Source organism: Bombina bombina, chromosome 8, assembly GCF_027579735.1.
Source record: "Bombina bombina isolate aBomBom1 chromosome 8, aBomBom1.pri, whole genome shotgun sequence".
In the NCBI taxonomy this organism is placed as follows: Eukaryota; Metazoa; Chordata; class Amphibia; order Anura; family Bombinatoridae; genus Bombina; species Bombina bombina.
In genome coordinates, this window is record NC_069506.1 from 286873441 (window position 1) to 286895326 (window position 21886).

General features: G+C 39.3%; 1 protein-coding gene across 1 annotated transcript in view; it reads right to left on the bottom strand.

Moving 5' to 3' along the window:
* Positions 1–20982, bottom strand: part of MASP2 (MBL associated serine protease 2) — a 390238-nt gene extending 369256 nt beyond the window's left edge. Inside the window, exon 1 of the mRNA XM_053691441.1 lies at positions 20887–20982. Coding sequence (XP_053547416.1) covers positions 20887–20891 — 5 coding nt within the window. The 5' untranslated portion in view covers positions 20892–20982. The remainder of the gene's footprint in view (positions 1–20886) is intronic.
* Positions 20983–21886: the final 904 nt, after the last annotated feature.

A 21886-nucleotide genomic window follows, 5' to 3' on the forward strand; every position in this document is an offset into this window, starting at 1 on the left:
CATATGGCTAAACTACATACTAATTAATGCCTGGGATAAGCATAAGGCTACCCTACATACTAATTAATGCCTGGGATAAGCATAAGGCTATCCTAAATACTAATTAATGCCTGGAATAAGCATTAGGCTATCCTACATAATAATTAATCTCTGGGATAAGCATAAGGCTATCCTACATACTAATTAATGTCTGGGATAATTATAAGGCTATCCTACGTACTAATTAATGCATGGGATAAACATAAGGCTATCCTACATACTAATTAATGCCTGGGATAAGCATAAGGCTATCCTACGTACTAATTAATTCCTGGGATAAGCATAAGGCTACCCTACATACTAATTAATGCCTGGGATAAGCATAAGGCTATCCTACATACTAATTAATGCCTGGGATAAGCATAAGGCTATCCTACATATAAATTAATGCCTGGAATAAGCATTAGGCTTTCCTACATAATAATTAATCTCTGGGATAAGCATAAGGCTATCCTAAATACTAATTAATGCCTGGGATAAGCATAAGGCTATCCTACGTACTATTTACCGCCTGGAATAAGCATTAGGCTATCCTACATACTAATTAATACCTGGGATAAGCATAAGGCTATCCTACATACTAATTAATGCCTGGGATAAGCATAAGGCTATCCTACATACTAATTAATGCCTGGGATAAGCATAAGGCTATCCTACATATAAATTAATGCCTGGAATAAGCATTAGGCTTTCCTACATAATAATTAATCTCTGGGATAAGCATAAGGCTATTCTAAATACTAATTAATGCCTGGAATAAGCTTTAGGCTACACTAAATACTAATTAATGCCTGGGATAAGCATAAGGCTATCCTACATACTAATTAATACCTGGGATAAGCATAAGGCTATCCTACATACTAAATAATGCCTGGGATAAGCATAAGGCTATCCTACATAATTATTAATGCCTGAGATAAGCATAAGGCTATCCTACATACTAATTAATGTCTGGGATAAGCATAAGGTTATCCTACGTACTAATTAATGCATGGGATAAACATAAGGCTATCCTACATACTAATTAATGCCTGGGATAAGCATAAGGTTATCGTATGAACTAATTAATGCCTGGAATAAGCATAAGGCTACGCTACATACTAATTAATGCCTGGAATAAGCATTAGGCTACCCTACATACTAATTAATGCCTGGGATAAGCATAAGGCTATCCTACACACTAATTAATACCTGGGATAAGCATAAGGCTATCCTACATACTAAATACTGCCTGGGATAAGCATAAGGCTATCCTACATAATTATTAATGCCTGAGATAAACATAAGGATATTGTACGTACTAATTAATGTCTGGGATAAGCATAAGGCTATCCTACATACTAATTAATGCATGGGATGAACATAAGGCTGTCCTACATACTAATTAATGCCTGGGATTAGCATAAGGCTATCCTGCGTACTAATTGATTCATGGGATAAGCATAAGGCTACGCTGCATACTAATTAATGCCTGGGATAAGCATAAGTCTATACTACGTATAAATTAATACTTGAGGTAAGCATAAGGCTATCCTTCATACTAATTAATACCTTCCTACCCCACCTCACAAAATTATAAATATCCCATCCACTATATGACCAAACAAAAATTATGTACAAATTCATATTCCTTATGTTGCTTGTCCTTGCAAATGATGTAGAGTCTACCCTTGTTCCCTCAACAGATTCCATTCCTAACTTTCCAGCTAAAAAAGGCCTCTCCTTTGTGCCCTTTAATATCCGCATCTTACTACCAAAAATTGATGCACTGCAAGCATGGTGTTCACATTACAAACCCAAAATCATTGTGCTCTCTGAATTGTGGCTAACTGTATAAATACCTGACTCTGCCATTGCAATACGTGGGTATTCTTGCTATAGAAATGACAGAGCAAAAAGAGGAGGCGTCATTGCAATTTATGTTGACAATTCCATAAAGTTTACCCCCTTACAAAACCATAGCTCTCCTGCCACCTTTGATTTCTTTTCTGGCACAATTGAAATCCTGTGCAGTAAATCAATCATTGTTGCAGGAATCTACCGCCCACCTAACTCCCCCGTGCATTCCCTTTCTGACATAGCCCTATCTTCTTAGTAAAACCATAGCTCAAAATCCAAAAAGTGAAATTTTGGTCTTTAGAGATTTTATATTGATTGGCTGAATTCTAAAAATAATAGTTCTTGCTCGCTGTTTAAGACTTTGCAACTAACACAATTAATCTCCTCCCCAACTCACATAAACATTAAAAGCCATAACCACACACTGCTCGATTGGATTCTCTCCACTTCTCCTGATCGGATCCAGGAAACAGGTGTTCTCCCTAACAGTTTCAGTGGCCACTGCTTTGTGTACTGCGTGCACAAAATAAAGGCAACTAAATCCCCTCCCAAGATTAAAATAACCAGGCCTTTCAAAAAATGTAATCTTGATTCATTTCTAAATGACATCAAGAACCTCCCCTGTCACAGATTAAACCTAATCCCAGATATAGACTATTCTGTTGAATTCTTTCAGTCCGAACTTCTACAAGTTTGGAATTTGCATGCCCCGCTGCTTAAGGAGAGAGTTAAAGGAGCACACTTGGATTGGATCACAGCTGACCTCATTCAGATGTTCCAGTTTCAGGATTCATTGTGGTCAAAGTTCAAGCATACTGGTTCTATGTATGATTACTGTGTATATAGACAATGGCGAAATGTATGCACTAAACAAACAAAACTGTCCAAGGCCCAATATTTCTGTGAAAATCTGAACTATAACATATCTAACCCTAGAAAGTTTTGGAAAATCATAAATAACTTACAAACTCCCCCAATCCACTCCCAACCCTCCACTGTCAAAGTGAACAACCAAATCCTGCAACTTCCCTTAGAAGTGGCAAATGCCTTTAACAATTCTTTTCTCCAACATTGGTGTGTCCGGTCCACGGTGTCATCCATAACTTGTGGGAATATTCTCCTCCCCAACAGGAAATGGCAAAGAGCACAGCAAAAGCTGTCCATATAGTCCCTCCCAGGCTCCGCCCCCCCCCCAGTCATTCTATTTGCCGCTCTGAATAAGTAGCATCTCCACGGAGATGGTGAAGAGTATGTGGTGTTTAGTTGTAGTTTTTATTCTACTATCAAGAGTTTGTTATTTTAAAATAGTGCTGGTATGTACTATTTGCTCTGAAACAGAAAAAGATGAAGAGTTCTCTTTGTGAGAGGAGTATGATTTTAGCAGCAGTATCTAAAATCGATTGCTGTTCCCACACATGACTGTTGAGATGAGATAACTTCAGTTGGGGGGAGCAGTTGGCAGACTTTTCTGCTTAAGGTATGACTAGCCATATTTCTAACAAGACTGTGTAACGCTGGAAGGCTGTCATTTTTCCCCTCATGGGGATCGGTAAGCCATTTTCTTAGTCTCAAACAGAATAAAGGGCTTAATATGGGCTATAAAACTGGTAGACACTTTTATGGGCTAGATCGATTGCTTTATTTAGGCATTTTATACAGTTTGATGTTGAAATTCACACTTTATAACTTTGGGGAACGTTTTTTTACGTCAGGCACTGGTTTAGACACCTTCCCAGTCAGGAAGGGCCTTCTCTGTAGTAGGCAGAGCCTCATTTTCGCGCCATTACTGAGCAGTTACTTTTGAGAGCAATACATGCAGCTGCATGTGTGTGGGTCTGGAATTAGTTGAAAAGGTTCCTAGAAGGCTTCATTTGGTATCGTATACTCCCCTGGGTTTGTTGAAGTCGCAGCAAAGGCTGGGGCTGGGACTGTAGGGGGGTTAAAACTGTAAAAGGCTCCGGTTTCCACATTTTAAGGGTTAACAGCCTGCAATTTGGGGTGCAATGCTTTGAATGCTTTAAGACACTGTGGTGAAAATTTGGTTAAAATTGAACAATTCCTTCATAGTTTTTCACATATTCAGAAATAAAGTGTGCCCTGTTTAAAATTTAAAGAGACAGTAACGGTTTTGTTTTAAAACGTTTTTTGTACTTTATTGACAAGTTTAAGCCTGTTTAACATGTCTGTGCCTTCAGATAGACTATGTTCTGTGTGTATGGAAGCCAAAGTGTCTCCCCCTTCAAATATGTGTGATAATTGTGCCATAGCGTCCAAACAAAGTGAGGACAGTACTGCCACAGATAGTAAAGTTGCCCAAGATGATTCATCAGATGAAGGGAGTAGACATAGTTCTACATCATCTCCTTCTGTGTCTACACCAGTTATGCCCACGCAGGCGACCCCTAGTACTTCTAGCGCGCCAATGCTTGTTACTATGCAACAATTGACAGCAGTAATGGATAACTCCATAGCAAATATTTTATCCAAAATGCCTGCATTTCAGAGAAAGCGCGATTGCTCTGTTTTAAACACTGTAGAGCAGGAGGGTGCTGATGATAATTGCTCTGTCATACCCTCACACCAATCTGAAGTGGCTATGAGGGAGGTTTTGTCAGATGGGGAAATTTCTGATTCAGGAAGAATTTCTCAGCAGGCAGAACCTGATGTTGTGACATTTAAATTTAAATTAGAGGTCCCGGTGCACCCCGACGCTTTTCCAATACCCAAGTGGGTGGCAGACATAGTGAATAAGGAGTGGGAGAAGCCTGGCATACCTTTTGTCCCTCCTCCTATATTTAAGAAATTATTTCCTATGGTCGACCCCAGAAAGGACTTATGGCAAACAGTCCCTAAGGTCGAGGGGGCAGTTTCTACACTAGCCAAACGCACGACCATTCCTATTGAGGACAATTGTGCTTTCAAAGATCCTATGGATAAAAAATTGGAGGGTTTGCTTAAAAAGATTTTTGTACAGCAAGGTTACCTCCTTCAACCGATTTCGTGTATTATTCCTGTCACTACAGCAGCGTGGTTCTGGTGCGAAGAACTAGAAAAGTCGCTCAGTAGAGAGACTCCGTATGAGGAGGTTATGGACAGAATTCACTCACTTAAGTTAGCTAATTCCTTTATTTTAGATGCTGCTTTGCAGTTAGCTAGATTAGCGGCGAAAAATTCAGGGTTTGCAATTGTGGCGCACAGAGCGCTCTGGCTAAAATCTTGGTCAGCGGATGTATCTTCCAAGACAAAATTGCTTAATATCCCTTTCAAAGGTAAGACCCTCTTTGGGCCAGAATTGAAAGAGATTATTTCAGATATCACTGGGGGTAAGGGCCATGCCCTCCCACAAGATAGGCCTTTCAAGGCTAAGAATAAGTCCAATTTTCGTTCCTTTCGCAATTTCAGGAACGGACCGGCCTCCAACTCTGCAGCCTCTAGACAAGAGGGTAATGCTTCCCAGACCAAACCAGCTTGGAAACCGATGCAAGGCTGGAACAAGGGTAAACAGGCCAAGAAACCTGCTGCTGCTACCAAGACAGCATGAAGGGGTAGCCCCCGATCCGGGACCGGATCTAGTAGGGGGCAGACTCTCTCTCTCTTTGCTCAGGCCTGGGCAAGAGATGTTCAGGATCCCTGGGCACTAGAAATAGTCTCTCAGGGTTATCTTCTAGAATTCAAGGAACTACCCCCAAGGGGAAGGTTCCACATCTCTCTTTTATCTTCAAACCAAATAAAGAGACAGGCATTCTTACATTGTGTAGAGGACCTGTTAAAGATGGGAGTGATACACCCAGTTCCAACTGTGGAACAATGACTGGGGTTTTACTCAAATCTGTTTGTAGTTCCCAAAAAAGAGGGAACCTTCAGACCAATTCTGGATTTAAAGATTCTAAACAAATTTCTCAGAGTGCCATCGTTCAAAATGGAAACTATTGGAACGATTCTACCTACAATCCAGGAGGGTCAATTTATGACTACCGTGGATCTAAAGGATGCGTATCTACATATTCCTATCCACAAAGATCATCATCAGTTCCTAAGGTTCACCTTTCTGGACAAACATTACCAGTTTGTAGCTCTCCCATTTGGGCTAGCCACTGCTCCAAGGATTTTCACAAAGGTACTCGGGTCCCTTCTAGTGGTTCTAAGACCAAGGGGCATTGCAGTGGCACCTTACTTGGACGACATTCTAATACAAGCGTTGTCTCTTTCAAAGGCAAAGGGTCACACAGACATCGTTCTGGCCTTTCTCAGATCTCACGGGTGGAAGGTGAACATAGAAAAAAGTTCCCTGTCTCCGTCAACAAGAGTTCCCTTCTTGGGAACGATAATAGATTCTTTAGAAATGAAGATTTTCCTGACAGATGTCAGAAAGTCAAAGCTTCTAAACGCTTGTCAAGTTCTTCACTCTGTTCTACGGCCTTCCATAGCTCAGTGCATGGAAGTAGTAGGGTTGATGGTTGCAGCAATGGACATAGTTCCTTTTGCGCGAATTCATCTAAGACCATTACAACTGTGCATGCTCAAAAAGTGGAATGGGGACTATACAGACTTGTCTCCAATGATTCAAGTAGATCAGAAGACCAGAGACTCACTCCGTTGGTGGCTGACCCAGGATCACCTGTCCCAGGGAATGAGCTTCCGCAGACCAGAGTCGGTCATCGTCACAACCGACGCCAGTCTATTAGGCTGGGGCGCGGTCTGGGATTCCCTGAAAGCTCAGGGTCTATGGTCCAGGGAAGAGTCCCTTCTCCCGATAAACATTCTGGAACTGAGAGCGATATTCAATGCTCTCAGAGCTTGGCCTCAACTAGCAAAGGCCAGATTCATAAGATTCCAATCAGACAACATGACGACTGTTGCTTACATCAATCATCAGGGGGAACAAGGAGTTCCCTGGCGATGAGAGAGGTGACCAAAATCATCAAATGGGCGGAGGATCACTCCTGCCACCTATCTGCGATCCACATCCCAGGAGTGGAAAAATGGGAGGCGGATTATCTGAGTCATCAGACCTTCCATCTGGGGGAGTGGGAACTCCACCCGGAGGTATTTGCCCAATTGACCCAATTATGGGGCATTCCAGACATGGATCTGAACTTCAAGGTTCCTTGCTACGGGTCCAGATCCAGGGATCCCAAGGCGACTCTAGTGGATGCATTAGTGGCGCCTTGGACCTTCAACCTAGCTTATGCGTTTCCACCGTTCCCTCTCATTCCCAGGCTGGTAGCCAGGATCAAACAGGAGAAGGCCTCAGTGATTTTGATAGCTCCTGCGTGGCCACGCAGGACTTGGCATGCAGACCTGGTGAATATGTCATCGGCTCCACCATGGAAGCTACCTTTGAGACAGGATCTTCTAGTACAAGGTCCATTCGAACATCCAAATCTAGTTTCTCTCCAGCTGACGGCTTGGAAATTGGACGCTTGATGTTATCTAAGCGTGGGTTTTTAGATTCTGTGATAGATACTCTGGTACAAGCCAGAAAACCTGTGACTAGAAAGATTTACCATAAAATATGGAAAACATATATCTGTTGGTGTGACCCAAGGGATTCTCATGGAGTAAGATTAAAATTCCTAGGATCCTTTCCTTTCTCCAAGAAGGTTTGGATAAGGGATTATCAGCGAGTTCTCTAAAAGGACAGATTTCTGCTTTATCTGTCTTGTTGCACAAACGACTGGCAGCTGTGCCAGATGTTCAAGCTTTTGTTCAGGCTTTGGTCAGGATCAAGCCTGTTTACAGGCCTTTGACTCCTCCCTGGAGTCTAAATTTAGTTCTTTCAGTTCTTCAAGGGGTTCCGTTTGAACCCTTACACTCCATAGATATCAAGTTGTTATCTTGGAAAGTTGTTTTTGGTTGCTATTTCTTCTGCGAGAAGAGTTTCTGAATTATCTGCTCTGCAGTGTAATCCGCCCTATCTGGTGTTTCATTCAGATAAGGTTGTTTTACGTACTAAACCTGGTTTCCTTCCAAAAGTTGTTTCCAACAAGAATATTAACCAGGAAATAGTTGTGCCTTCTTTGTGCCCGAATCCGGTTTCAAAGAAGGAACGTTTGTTACACAATTTAGATGTAGTCCGGGCTTTAAAGTTCTATTTAGAAGCAACAAAGGATTTCAGACAAACGTCTTCTCTGTTTATCGTTTATTCTGGCAAGAGGAGAGGTCAAAAAGCTACTGCTACCTCTCTTTCCTTTTGGCTGAAAAGCATCATCCGATTGGCTTACGAGACTGCCGGACGGCAGCCTCCTGAACGAATCACAGCTCACTCTACTAGGGCTGTGGCTTCCTCATGGGCCTTCAAGAACGAGGCTTCTGTTGATCAGATATGTAAGGCAGCAACTTGGTCTTCTCTGCACACTTTTGCCAAATTCTACAAATTTGATACTTTTGCTTCTTCGGAGGCTATTTTTGGGAGAAAGGTTTTGCAAGCCGTGGTGCCTTCTGTTTAGGTAACCTGATTGGCTCCCTCCCTTCATCCGTGTCCTAAAGCTTTGGTATTGGTTCCCACAAGTTATGGATGACGCCGTGGACCGGACACACCAATGCTGGAGAAAACAGAATTTATGCTTACCTGATAAATTACTTTCTCCAACGGTGTGTCCGGTCCACGGCCCGCCCTGGTTTTTTAATCAGGTTTGATAAATTTCTTTCTTTAACTACAGTCACCACGGCACCCTATAGTTTCTCCTTTTTTTCTCCTGTCCGTCGGTCGAATGACTGGGGGGGCGGAGCCTGGGAGGGACTATATGGACAGCTTTTGCTGTGCTCTTTGCCATTTCCTGTTGGGGAGGAGAATATTCCCACAAGTTATGGATGACGCCGTGGACCGGACACACCGTTGATGAAAGTAATATATCAGGTAAGCATAAATTCTGTTTTTTCTGTTGTTCCACCACCCTGATTGCAATCTAATAAATGACACACATCCTGAAACTACAAATGTTGATCAGGCCCCACTAAATTTGCAAAGTCCAAATATAGAGAAGTTCAATTTTAGACCTGTACCTATCAATGTCATTAAGAAACACCTTAAAGGGACAGTCAAGTCCAAAAAAAAAATAATTTTTCAAATAGGGCATGTAATTTTAAACAACTTTCCAATTTACTTTTATCAACAATTTTGCTGTGTTCTCTTGATATTCTAGTTGAAAGCAAACCTAGGAAGGCACATATGATAATTTCTAAGCCCTTGAAGGCTGCCTCTATTTTATTTACTTTTCACAGCAGGGGAGAGCTAGCTCATGTAGGCCATATAGATAGCATTGTGATCACGCCCGTGGCTAGTGGCAGACGCTGCACTAATTGGCTAAAATGCAAGTCAATAGATAATAACTAAAAATCATGTGATTAGGGGCGGTCAGAAGATGCTTAAATACCAGTTAGTCACAGAAGTAAAAAGTGTATTAATATAACAGTGCTGGTTATGCAAAACTGGGGAATGGGTAATAAAGGGATTATCTATTCTTTTTAAACAGCAACAATTCTGGTGTTGACTGTCCCTTTAATAATCTAAAAATGAAAAACCAGTCTGGACCTGATCAAATCCCAGCAATGCTGTTGAAGCTTAGTGCGTCGGCAATTGCTAAACCTTTCACAACCCTAATTAACGAATCCTTGGTGTCTGGATACATACCTAAACTCTGGAAAACTGCAAGAGTAGTGCCTATCCATAAAAGTGGTGACATTACTTTGGTTTCTAACTATCGCCCAATATCACTGTTCCCAGTATTGTCAAGGAGACCTAACTGGAGCTATTTTCCTTGATTCTGCAAAAGCCTTTGACACAGTAGACCACAACATTATATTGCACAAACTAAAAAACTCAGGTATTGGTGATCGTCCACTAACCTGGTTTCGATCATATGTATCGGATCGATCACAATATGTCTCCATTTCTGACAGCGGCTCCCTCCCTCTCCCAGTCACATGTGGTATTCCCCAAGTTTCTATTCTTGGCCCCCTACGTTTCACATTATTTATAAATGATCTACCTAATGTCTGCAAATCCTCAACTGTACACATGTATGCGGATGACACAGTAATCTATGCAAGCAAATTCGATCTACCGCAACTTGAGGCTGTGCTCCAAGACCAGTTCACAGAGGTAGAAAAGTGGATCACAAAAAACAAACTCTTCCTAAATACTGACAAAACTGTCACAATGATCTTTGGAACTGTTCCTAAATTGCACAAATTACAAAATTCCCATCTATGCATTAAAACAAGATCATATAGCACACTGACCACAGTCCACTCTTTCAAATATTTGGGTATTTTGTTAGACTCCAATCTATCTTTTGGCCTTCACATAGAAAAAACTTGCATCTAGACTTTATCCAAAACTAGGTGCCCTGTACAGAAACAAATCCTGCCTAAGTCCTACAGTAAAGGAAAAGATTGTACAGTAAATGCTGATGCCAATCATTAATTATGGGGATGTAGTATATGCACCTGCACCGCAAACCCACCTTAATAAACTTAATACATTGTATAACTCGTTCTGCCACTTTGTGCTACAATGTAACTACAAGACCCACCATTGTGACATGCTAAAAGAACTAAACTGGCTGTTGTTGGAATCCAGACGCACCCTCCATCTTTCCTGCCTTGTGTTTAAGAGCTTTTCTGGGAAGCTCCAACCATACCGGAGACAAATGCTCTCCCCGGCTGCTCCCTTCTCCTATAACCTCCGATCCAGTACCTGCAGTTTGTTTAGTTTGCCTCAATACAAAAAGAAAGCAGCCTGATCCTCCTTTTTCTAAAGAGCACCGAAAATATGGAATGACCTCCTGCACACTTTCAAATCTTCCCCTAGCCTAAAATCCTTTAAGAGATCCCTCTCTACATATCTCAAAACAGAATGCACCTGTTATGGTTGATTTTATATTTCCTACCTGTTCTATGTTACATTTTGTAATATTGTTTATTAATATTGTTTTGGTATTTTATTGTACCCTATTTTATCAATGCAATGTTTTGTTCATCCAGGACATACTTTAAAACGAGAGACATCTCAATGTATCCTTCCTGGCAATTTTTTTATAAATAAATAAATACTAAGTAATGCCTGGGATAAGCACGAGGCTATCCAACATACTAATTAATGCCTGGGATACGGATAAGGCTATCCTACATACTAAGTAAAGCCTGGGATATGCATAAGGCTATTCTACATACTATTTAATGCCTGGGATAAGGATAAGGCTATCCTACATACTAAGTAAAGCCTGGGATATGCATAAGGCTATTCTACATACTATTTAATGCCTGGGATAAGCATAAGGCTATCCTACATACTAATTAATGCCTGAGATAAGCATAAGGCTATCTTATGTACTAACTAATGCCTAGGATAAATATAAGGCTATCATATATACTAATAATTACCTGGGATAAGCATAAGGCTATCTTATGTACTAACTTATGCCTGGGATAAGCATAAGGCTATCCTACATTCTAATTAATGCCTGGGATAATCATAAGGCTATCCTACATACTAATTAATACCTGGGATAAGCATAAGGCTACCCTACATACTAATTAATGCATGGGATAAACATAAGGCTACCCTACATACTAATTAATGCCTGGGATAAGCATAAGGCTATCCTACATACTAATTAATACCTGGGATAATCATAAGGCTATCTTATGTACTAACTAATGCCTGGGATAAGCATAAGGCTATCCTAAATACTAATTAATGTCTGGGATAGGCATAAGGCTATTCTACATACTAATTAATACCTGGGATAAGCATAAGGCTATCCTATGTACTAACTAATGCCTGGGATAAGCATAAGGCTATCCTACATACTAATTAATGCCTGGGATAAGTATAAGGCTAGCCTACATAATAATTAATGCCTGGGATAAGCATAAGGCTATCCTACATACTAATTAATGTCTGGGATAAGCATAAGGCTATCTTAAGTACTAATTAATGCCTGGGATAAGCATAAGGCTACCCTACGTACTAATTAATGCCTGGGATAAGCATAAGGCTACTCAACATACTAATTAATGCCTGGGATAAGTATAAGGCTATCCTATGTACTAATTAATGCCTGGAATAAGCATAAGGCTATCCTTAATACTAAGTAATGCCTGGGATAAGCATAAGGCTACCCTACATTTCAATTAAGCTGTTAGGCCCTTCAGATAGTTCTCTACCAAACCAATCCCAGCCAGTAGTCTTGTTATCCCGGCTTCAAATTGAATGATAAAGTAATATATTTGTGGCAATAGTGCTAGGACCAAGGCGATAGATGACTGAGTAGAAAATAAAATATAAAAAGAAAAAAGGGGAAGCGTCTAAAAACAATCAGCTATAAAACAATAATAATCGGTGTGCTATCTGTTACTTAGTGTTATATGGTAATACAATACTTAAAACACATCTATAAAATCCAATGTTAACTTTTAATTAATAATATTAATAAATTAATAAACATTAATAAATTGGCTCCTAAGTCTTGACTTTAAAGTTATACCAACATTTCTCTAGCAAACGGCGGAACACATCACAGGTAAATACTACCTACTACTTATACCTGCCATTCATTTTGGGACTGTTCTTACCATGAAAGCCAACTTCTAACACATCATAAATTGTTTGTAACAATCCTTTATGGGACACGAATATATTGTAATAATTACAATAGATAGCCTTGATACCAACAGTTACTAAGACATTTCTGATCAATATGCAAACAACTAATTTCTCATAGGCGAACTTTGGGTGCCCGCATTTGATATTACAGTTTGTATAGGAGCCATTTTCAGTATACTTGGATAAAGGATTCCTTAATAGTGATTCATTTTTTAACTTGTATATTAGTACTACTTTGTTTTTATATTTCTATTGCTAGATACCACCGGTGGTAAAAAAAATATGGTTATATTTGTGTGTTATATAAATAAATTAACATTGGATTTTATAGATGTGTTTTAAGTATTGTATTACCATATAACACTAAGTAACAGATAGCAATAGTTGCACATCGATTACTATTGGTTTATACCTGACTGTTTATAGGCGCTTCCCCTTTTTTCTTTTTATATTTTATTTTCTTAAGAACTTAGATAGACCTTTTGGAGGGGCAGCAAAGCTATATCTTTAGGGTATTTTTTCTCTTATATAAATAGAGTAGAATCAGCGGGCATAAATGAATACTAATTTGTTTATAAACTTACATATCCCCATTCACATCTATGTTGCTCATAACAGAATATGCTAAGCTCCTACAACCCAGGAGCTAAAATATACATTATCATTAACACTGCAAGTGCTGCAGTTAATAGGAAACCTTCCTCTGTAAAGTTTTCCCCAAATAGCAAAATATATCTAAATGATTAAAGATAATAGCATACGGGGCAATGATAATATGCTATTATCTCTAATCATTTAGATATATTTTGATATTTGGGGACAGCTATGCTAAGGAAGGTTTTCTATTAATTGTAGCACTTGTAGTGAAAATGATAATGTTAATTTTAGCTCCCGGGTTGTAGGAGCTTAGCATATTCTGTTATGAGCAAGTCGCTGCAATATTAGATATTTTTTGATTCCCCCATATCGATACAGGTATTATGATGGAAGGTATAGCTTTGGTTGAGTGTTTTTAAGTTTATGTGTGTGACTGCATGACTGTGTATATATAATAAACATAGATGTGAATGGGAATATGTAAGTTTATAAACAAATTCATATTCATTTCAAAAGGTGGTGACTTCTGATTTATAATACAGGGCTTGGCATGCTTTCTGCTTGTAGGTCTATGAACAATTATTTATTAATTGTCCAATTGGTACCTACACCCTGCCAGGAGAAATTCTGCTACAGTGATTAATTTAATAATTTCTCCTGGAGATTATTTCACTACTGTCCTCTTACTTAGTTTTGTATTAGAAGAATGGTCAAGGAAGATACGAGTCACAAGCCAGAAATCGAATGAAGTAATATAGCATGACTACAAGATTGGGCAATGAAAACAGACAGCCCAGAAGGTATTTAAAGGCAAAAAGGCACCAAAGGTGAAAAGAAAAAGACGCAACAAAAATAACGAGATGCATGAAAACTTGATGCAATGCTTCAAAGGTGGCGCATCGCAGAAAATGATGCGAGATAGACTGTGTAGTCGAAGCAACTGTGGCATAGTAACCCAGAGACAGTACATAAGCTTACACTCAGGGCCGTCTTTAATATTGATTGGACCCTGGGCAAAAATTTTCTTGGGCCCCCCCCCCTCCCCCACCCCATGCAATTTCGCTCTCCACCCCAACATCCAAAAAAACAACTAAATCCATTTTTTTTTTATTATTAGCCCAGCGGTGGATCATTCACTGCTGGGCTAATCATTTAAAAAAAAAAAAAATTGCAATATGTGAAACTGGACCTAAGCAGAACTAATAAGTAAATAAATATATAAATTCCTCCACTGTGGATTCATTTAATATTCTTTTGAATGTGATTCTGGTGTGAGGTTAGCTGGTTAAAGAGATTTAGGGCAGCCAACAGGAGCAAAGCAAGGTAAAGGAGGAAGCATTGAGGTGCAGACAAATATAAGTTTACTGACTGGAACAGCAGAACTACTATGGGAAGCTGTAAAATCTGAGACAGAGAGAAAATAAAAACTATAAAAATAAACCTTACATTAATGTGTGAAGTATCAGCATGACGCTATACATCAGCCACACCAGCACATGTAGCTTCTTTGCTAGGAACAAGTTCCCTCTCACCCTGAACTAGACAATGCTGCATGGGGAGGGGCGTGTGTGCACTCACTTATTCTTCCCACTGACACCTTTCTACAAAACACTATTCCCCTAAGAAACTTCAGTTAGTTGATCTTAGGGCCACAGCAGAAAGAGCAGGGCTAAGGGGACCAGTAGACATGATGCTGTCTGTCCAAGGCTGCATGGATACAGTGTGAGATGAGTCACACAGCCTCAAGACCGAAGAGAGCAGTGTATGCAGCTGCACAGATGCTCAAATCCTCATGTGCCTGCCGCTCCAGCTTTCTGCTGCATGCGCCTACAGTCAGCCCTACCCAGAAACAATCCCCACCACCAGAGCAGTTACCTGGTAACAGTGGTAACCCCAGTAAGACCTTTTCTGATGCAGTGGGAAATGGCTGGATGCCGAGTTAGGGCTTTGCATTCAGTGCTGCACAGTGCACATCTAAAACAGCACATGGCACTAGCTTGGCATGTCACATGACACCGGCACGGTCTGGCACAGTTTTTTAAAAAAAATATAAGCAGAGTACTTTTGACTGTGACAGTATTAGGACTGAATGTGTGTGTTCCCCATGTTACATCAGCAGTCTGGTATGAACCATTAAAAAAAAAAAAAAAAAAAAAATTTTTTTTTTTTTTTTTTTTTAGACTCTTGGGCCCCTCAACAGAGACTGGGCCCAGTGCAGCTGCCCCTTTTGCCCTGTGTTAAAGACGGTCCTGCTTACACTTTGTAGGAAATGTGATATTGTTGGACCTAGGTCCTTATCTGTCATCAAAGTCTATGTTTCGGTGTTTTCTATGTTTAACGCTGGTGTGTAAATGCTGCAGCAATATTATAAGTATAATTTAATCTAGCTGTACCATTCTAATACCCTGTGCTGCCGCCGCAAACTTCAGGAATCATATTTTTTGGGTGAAGTAACGGTTTAAACTGTGTTCTCAATCAGTGTTTTTGAAGTACAACACTTTTTTTTGTAGCTAAAACGCCTATAGGAGAACAGTTCAAACCTTTAGCTCACAAAAAATATGAGTTTAGAAGTGGGTGGCCGGAGGGTATTAGAATGTCATGGCTAGATGACAAAGTAAGTTATAGAACATCTTCATTAGAAGTGATCAAATAAAGTCCATCTAAAATTTTGCTTAGATTCCGGACCTGGTCTTAAAACATGTTATGTTTACCATTACTAATCTATCCATATTGATTCTCATAAAGTTAAGAGCCAGGCAGCGGGCCCCTCTTACCTGCACCCCCCCCCCAACGCATTGCGGGCCCAGGATTGGCGCCACTGTGTTTACAGCACCCCGTTGCCTAGTCAGGTACCGGTGGTCACATAGGTGGGAGTACCAGGGAGCACAGCTGACATTACTGGTGTGTTACCAAGGCTTCCCAGTATGCTACACCAATGTGATTACAGGTACCGGGCGGGGAGACAAGTGCTGCTATACGTGCCTTACCTTACAGGCTGCACCTGTTGGGGAGGGGGAAGGCGGAAGTAGACGACCAGAATTACCCTACTGAGGGAGATTTACCCCTGGATCATTTATTGTTACAGAGGGAAGGGGGATCATGTAGCAAAATAATAAATATATTAAAAAAAGAAAAGAAAACAATAAAAAAAAATAATCCTGTCTATTTTTACTTCAAATAGAGGGAGTGGTGGTAATTTGGGACTGCATGCTGCCTCAGCTGGTTGAACCTCATAGTTTGAAACTGTCCTGCACAAATTGGGACAGATGGGAGGTTGAAAATGTAATAGATTAAATTCAAAAGGCAGTCACAGGGTCTGAATCCAAAGCTAGTTGATTACATTTTCTTTTAAGTGAAGGGCATAGGCATTTGAACTATTCTTAACGTACTTTCGGCTTTAGAGCAGTTTGCCTAGGACCTTAGAGGTCTATGGGGATATAGGAGCTCCTCCTGTCCCATTATCCAATCTCAAGATGTTAGTGCGTCTGAGTCTTTCACTTGAGCGCTAACTTGTAATACCAGAGCAAACATAGCACTATTTATTTTTCTTTGAGCGGTGTTAGTGGACAACAGTGGTAAAAAAAATTGAGCTCCACTTGTAGTAAATCCCTATGTGTTTTGCTTGTTTTAAATGTGTTTCACGTTTTTAAATACCATTTTTGTCCTTTACACCAAAGAGAGTGGACTGTAAGGTTGAGTTCATTAACCTTCGATAAGCCTAAGATATTAATAAGATCAATGTAAACTGTACACAAATTATTTTTTGTCTCCCACAGACTTGAATAGGAGCCAAAATCAGCCACTCTGTAGTCTGGCAAGAACAAAATGAAAATCTGACAGTTTTGTAAGCTGCCAGATGGTATTGTTTTTTCATCAGCGATTGTAATGGCTAACAGACAGACAAAAATGATAAACATGGAAACTCAGTGGATTAAATTTTACAGATTTCAGATTTTTTTAATAGACATACGAATTGGGTTGCAGTTTGGCACAAACAAGATGACTGATTGATATCATAAGATTCAAATTTAATCTTGTTATCATAAGTGGCTACCAAAGGGGTTTTATTTACATTACAAAGAGCTTAGAGCCTGCTCGTCAAAATATTACTCTTTTTCTTTACTTTGAAACAGGGAGTATAGAAGTTTGAGAATTTGAAGAGATATTTGAATAATTATTATTTATTTTGGTTTGTTTATGATTTAAGCACACAAATCTCCTATTAGTACATATGTGTCTGATTAAATAAGTGTTCACTCAGCTTAGTGGATAGAGCACCTTGCTACTGAGCTAAACTATAAAAACTAATGTAGTATTCAAGGCAGTTTGTAATTCTAACATTTAATAGTAATGTAACATACCTTTGACTAAAATGCCATAAACGTATTCACAATCAATAGTTTGCTTCTAAACATATTTAACCTGTGTCTAAAATGAGCTAACAGTACAGTATACATCTGTAGGTGATGTCGTTATAAATAAAATGTAAAACTACTAAAAAAACTTTCCAAGTGTTCAGAGAGCTCAGGAGTTCTTGGCTCCTATGCTTAAATTCAGTGGTTCAAAACACACTACAGGTGGTATATAAATATACATTATTTAATACAGAAATTACCAAAATGCTCAAGAATATTTGTTTACTCAGATAATTTTTTTTGTAGTTTTGTAGCAAATTCAAATACCAGATGAATTTAAAAATATTTTGAATACTTTAAGATAATTGTATTCTAATTGTCAGACTCCCATTATCACATGCCTTATTTGGAGAAACCAATCAGGACCTGTTACTGAAAGGGACATGAAACTCAAATGTTTTCTTTCTTGATTCAGATAGAGAATACAATTTTAAACAACAATCCAATTTACTTCTATTATTTAATTTGCTTTATTATTTAGATATCCTTTGTTGAATAAATGTCAATGCACATGGGAAGCCAATCACATGAGACATCCATGTGCAGCCACCAATCAACAGCAACTGAGCCTATTTAGATATGCTTTTCAACAAAGTATATCAAGAGATTGAAGCAAATTAGATAATGGGGGGCTGATTTATCATAGTGCAAGTTACACCTTTACCTAAGTGGATAAGGACAGTTTATTTACTGTGCGACTCTTCATAAAAAAAAACCAAGTAAAATTAATGAATTCCAACTGATTTTACAAACACTTCTCCACAGGGTGTTGTGATACTCCATTTTATTAAAACGACACTCAAGTCAAAATTAAACTTTCAAGATTCAGATAGAGCAGCAATTTAAGACAACTTTCCAATTTACTCCAATTCACAAAATATGCACAGTCTTTTTATATTTACACTTTTTGAGTCACCAGATCCTACTGAGCATGTGCATTTGTGATTGGCTGATGGCTGTCACATGATACAGGGGGAGTGGAAATGACATAAGTGAAATATGTCAGAAAAAAATCTACTACTCATTTGAAGTTCAGACTAAGAGGCCGATTTATGAAAGTGCGAGCGAAGATGATACAATGTAGCGTATCATGACTGCGGCACATGGATAAATGCTGACAGCATACGCTGTAGGCATTTATCATTGCACAAGCAGTTCTTGTGAACTGCTTGTGCAATGCCGGCCCTGCCCTGCTAGCAGGGGGTGTCAATCAGCCCGATCGTATAGGATCGGGTGGATTGATGTCTGCAGCCTCAGAGCAGGCAGACAAGTTATGGTTATGGAGCAGCGCTCTTTAGACCACTGCTTCATAACTGCTGTATCCAGCGAGCCTGAAGATTCGCACGGAAACAGGGGGCATCATGCTCATTCGGAGCTTGATAATTCGGCCCCTAAGTGTTATTGCATTGTCTTTGTATCATGCATTTCTTTATTACGCAAATCTACTGTATTTACTCGTCCTTTAAACAGTTTTTGAATAACAAATTATGTTAAATTGTCAGATACTAAGTGCAGCCCATCAGCACTTTTCACACCAGTTTTCACCTGATATTCCTAAAAAAAAAACCCATCAATTTCTACCTTTATAAAACCCATTATTTTCTCACAGTACATTTAAAAATGTTAATTTTTTTAAGCCAAAAAACATAAGTTCACATCATAGCAAACTTGATAGTTTTCTAGTTAAATTTAAACATCAAAACAGTGAACAAATCACATCTTTAAAGTATAAAACATGTTCACAAACAAAATCATTTGAATGTCTGCTTATGATTAGCTCTGCGGAATCTGTGGGTGCTCTACAAATAACTAATAATAATATTATGATTGCAATGCACTTTATAAAACAGTTACTCATCAACATGAAAGGGTTACAAGCATAAATTGAGCTTGTTATGAGATAATGAATAATTAATAAATTTTGATGACTTTCTCCCCATTGGCTGCCTGATTTTATTATCTATGTAAGCCAGTGAAAACCAGGCACAAATGGCTATTAGATACTGGAATTATCTCAGGCCTTGGGCAGTATAATGTAATCACTAGCGCTTTGCAGGGACTGGAATAAAGTTGAAAGGAACAAATAACATTAGAGTTGAGAAATATGAATTTATGTACTTTGTAAAGTTTTGATGGGAACGCTTTTTATCAGTCTTGTGCAGTAAGGTGTGATTACATCCTAAGGGGGAGGGAGGAAGTTTGAAAAATGTGTGCTGATTGAATGTTCCTAGTTTAGGGAAAGGCTTTGGCTGCCCAGTAGCCCTGAGCAGTGTATTTTCATGTGTTCCCTTTAAATTGGGAAAATAGTGACCACTTATTAAAGCAACATGACTTACCTAATGGAGATGGTTGTCGTATTTTGAAAGATTTAAACCCCTGCGTCTTCTACAAAAGCGATATTTGCGCTCAACTGAGTAATACCAGTGCACGCAAATGCACGGAAGCCTTGTGCTCACGAAAGTGTGCTTCCATAGGCTCCAATGGGATCCTCGTTCTCATGCTATTCGAGACGCGATGAGAACTAGCTCAGCACTTGATTATTTATTGCACGCCCACAAACGGGTTAATTTGCGGGCACGTGATAAAAAAGCGCTCCACTTGTAATCTAGCCCTTAATATATAGAACTGAACACACCAATGAAGAAGAGGCAGACTGTAATTCCCTAGCTGCTAATCCAGGTGACAGAGTTTGGTAAATCAGACCCAGTTGTACGATTTATTTAGAGAGATGAAACAAAAGCTAGGTTTTGCAGGTCTGTCTGGTGTACGGAAAGAGGTACTTATGTACATATCTGGTGGTACTTACTGCCCAGCTGCGCAGACGAAATAGAAAAAGCCTTATCACTTAAATTACCAAGAAACAGTTTCTCTTTAATAATTTGCCTTCAGTCTTGCTCTTGGGAGGGACAGAGAGTCATTTTAATTACAATTAGAGAAGTTCCCCTAGGTGCAGACTGTTATGATTTGTTTGGGACAAATACATGTCTAAATGTGTGTAATGATATTATCTGATTTTGTTCTGTTATATTCACAAAAAGCTTTGTTAAAGAGGCCTTTTACCTCTATAATATTTAACATTATAGACACTGGACTAAGGGACATTTGACAACTGGGCAGTTAATTCTGAACTATCAGAAACAAGTAACAATGCGCTTAACAATGTGATCTCTGTACTTTTACCATTTTTATCGCAAATTTTTCATAAAAATTAAAATTTAAAATAAAAGACAGGTCTGTTAGAGAAAGTCTTATAGACAACGAGCTAAAGCTGTGAGTAAGTGTTTAACATAGCAACTGTCTACTGTATGACCTGGTACATTGTTCTGTATCATATTATTCTATGGAAGTATCAGTTATTTGTAACCCCCAGGTCTCCCCACTCACCTCATGTCTGCTGCTGTCGTCTTGCTCTGTACTCAGTACTAGTTCAGTATGTGGGGGGTTTATGTTACCTGTTTGTTCACAATGTATCACTGTGTACCTTTGGTCACTCTCACCCACTCCAGAGGTCGCTGACCTATCTGGACTTAGTATTTTCTGTTTGCTATTGTTTATCTGCTGCTCTGTGGTGAATAAACACAGGAGGAGTGTGTGAGGCCTCTGAGCCTGAGATTTTTGAAATAACATGAAAGCCATCTGTGAACAAACGTACAATCTTTATGTGCTGGTGTCTGCTCCTGACCACAGCTCAGGGGAGGCTGAACTTCACAAACCACACAGTGTGTCTGACATGAGAAGACAGTGACAGTCGTAGAACACATACAGTGGAAGTTGGTTCAGATGGATACAATAGCATTGGCTTATTTCCGCACGTCTTTTCTGTCTTGTCTGAGAGATGCTTGTCCTTCAGGATTTGTCTCTTATAAGAGCAACTTGTCTCGCTTCACTTGGCGCAGAATTGGTAAACATCATTTACAACACAGTTTAAATTCGCTCCGTCCAGAAACAAACAACATTTAAACCAACTCTAATGCTTTTGTTTGGTTTATAAATTACAGCGTCACTTTCACAAAGTCAGTTTTGTTTAATTTATTAATTAAAACACTAAAACTTTTAAATGACAAGGAGTCATTAGAAACGTCATTAGATAAAGGTTACACAGGGTGTCCAAACTTTGCTCTCCAGTGGTTTTGGAACTACATTTACCATGATGCTCAGCTAGATAAAATGCTGGCTGAGCATCATGGGAAATGTAGTTCCAAAACCTCTGGAGAGCAAAGTTTGGACACCCCTGCGTGACGTTACAGTAATACAAGGTACTGGACTTCTCACGGGAATGACAAGTTGATATCCCAACAAGTGAACAACAAATGTACAGTGCATATACATTATAATGTGGTTTAATTAAAAGGACATCAAAGTCACAAAACTACTAACTTAAAGC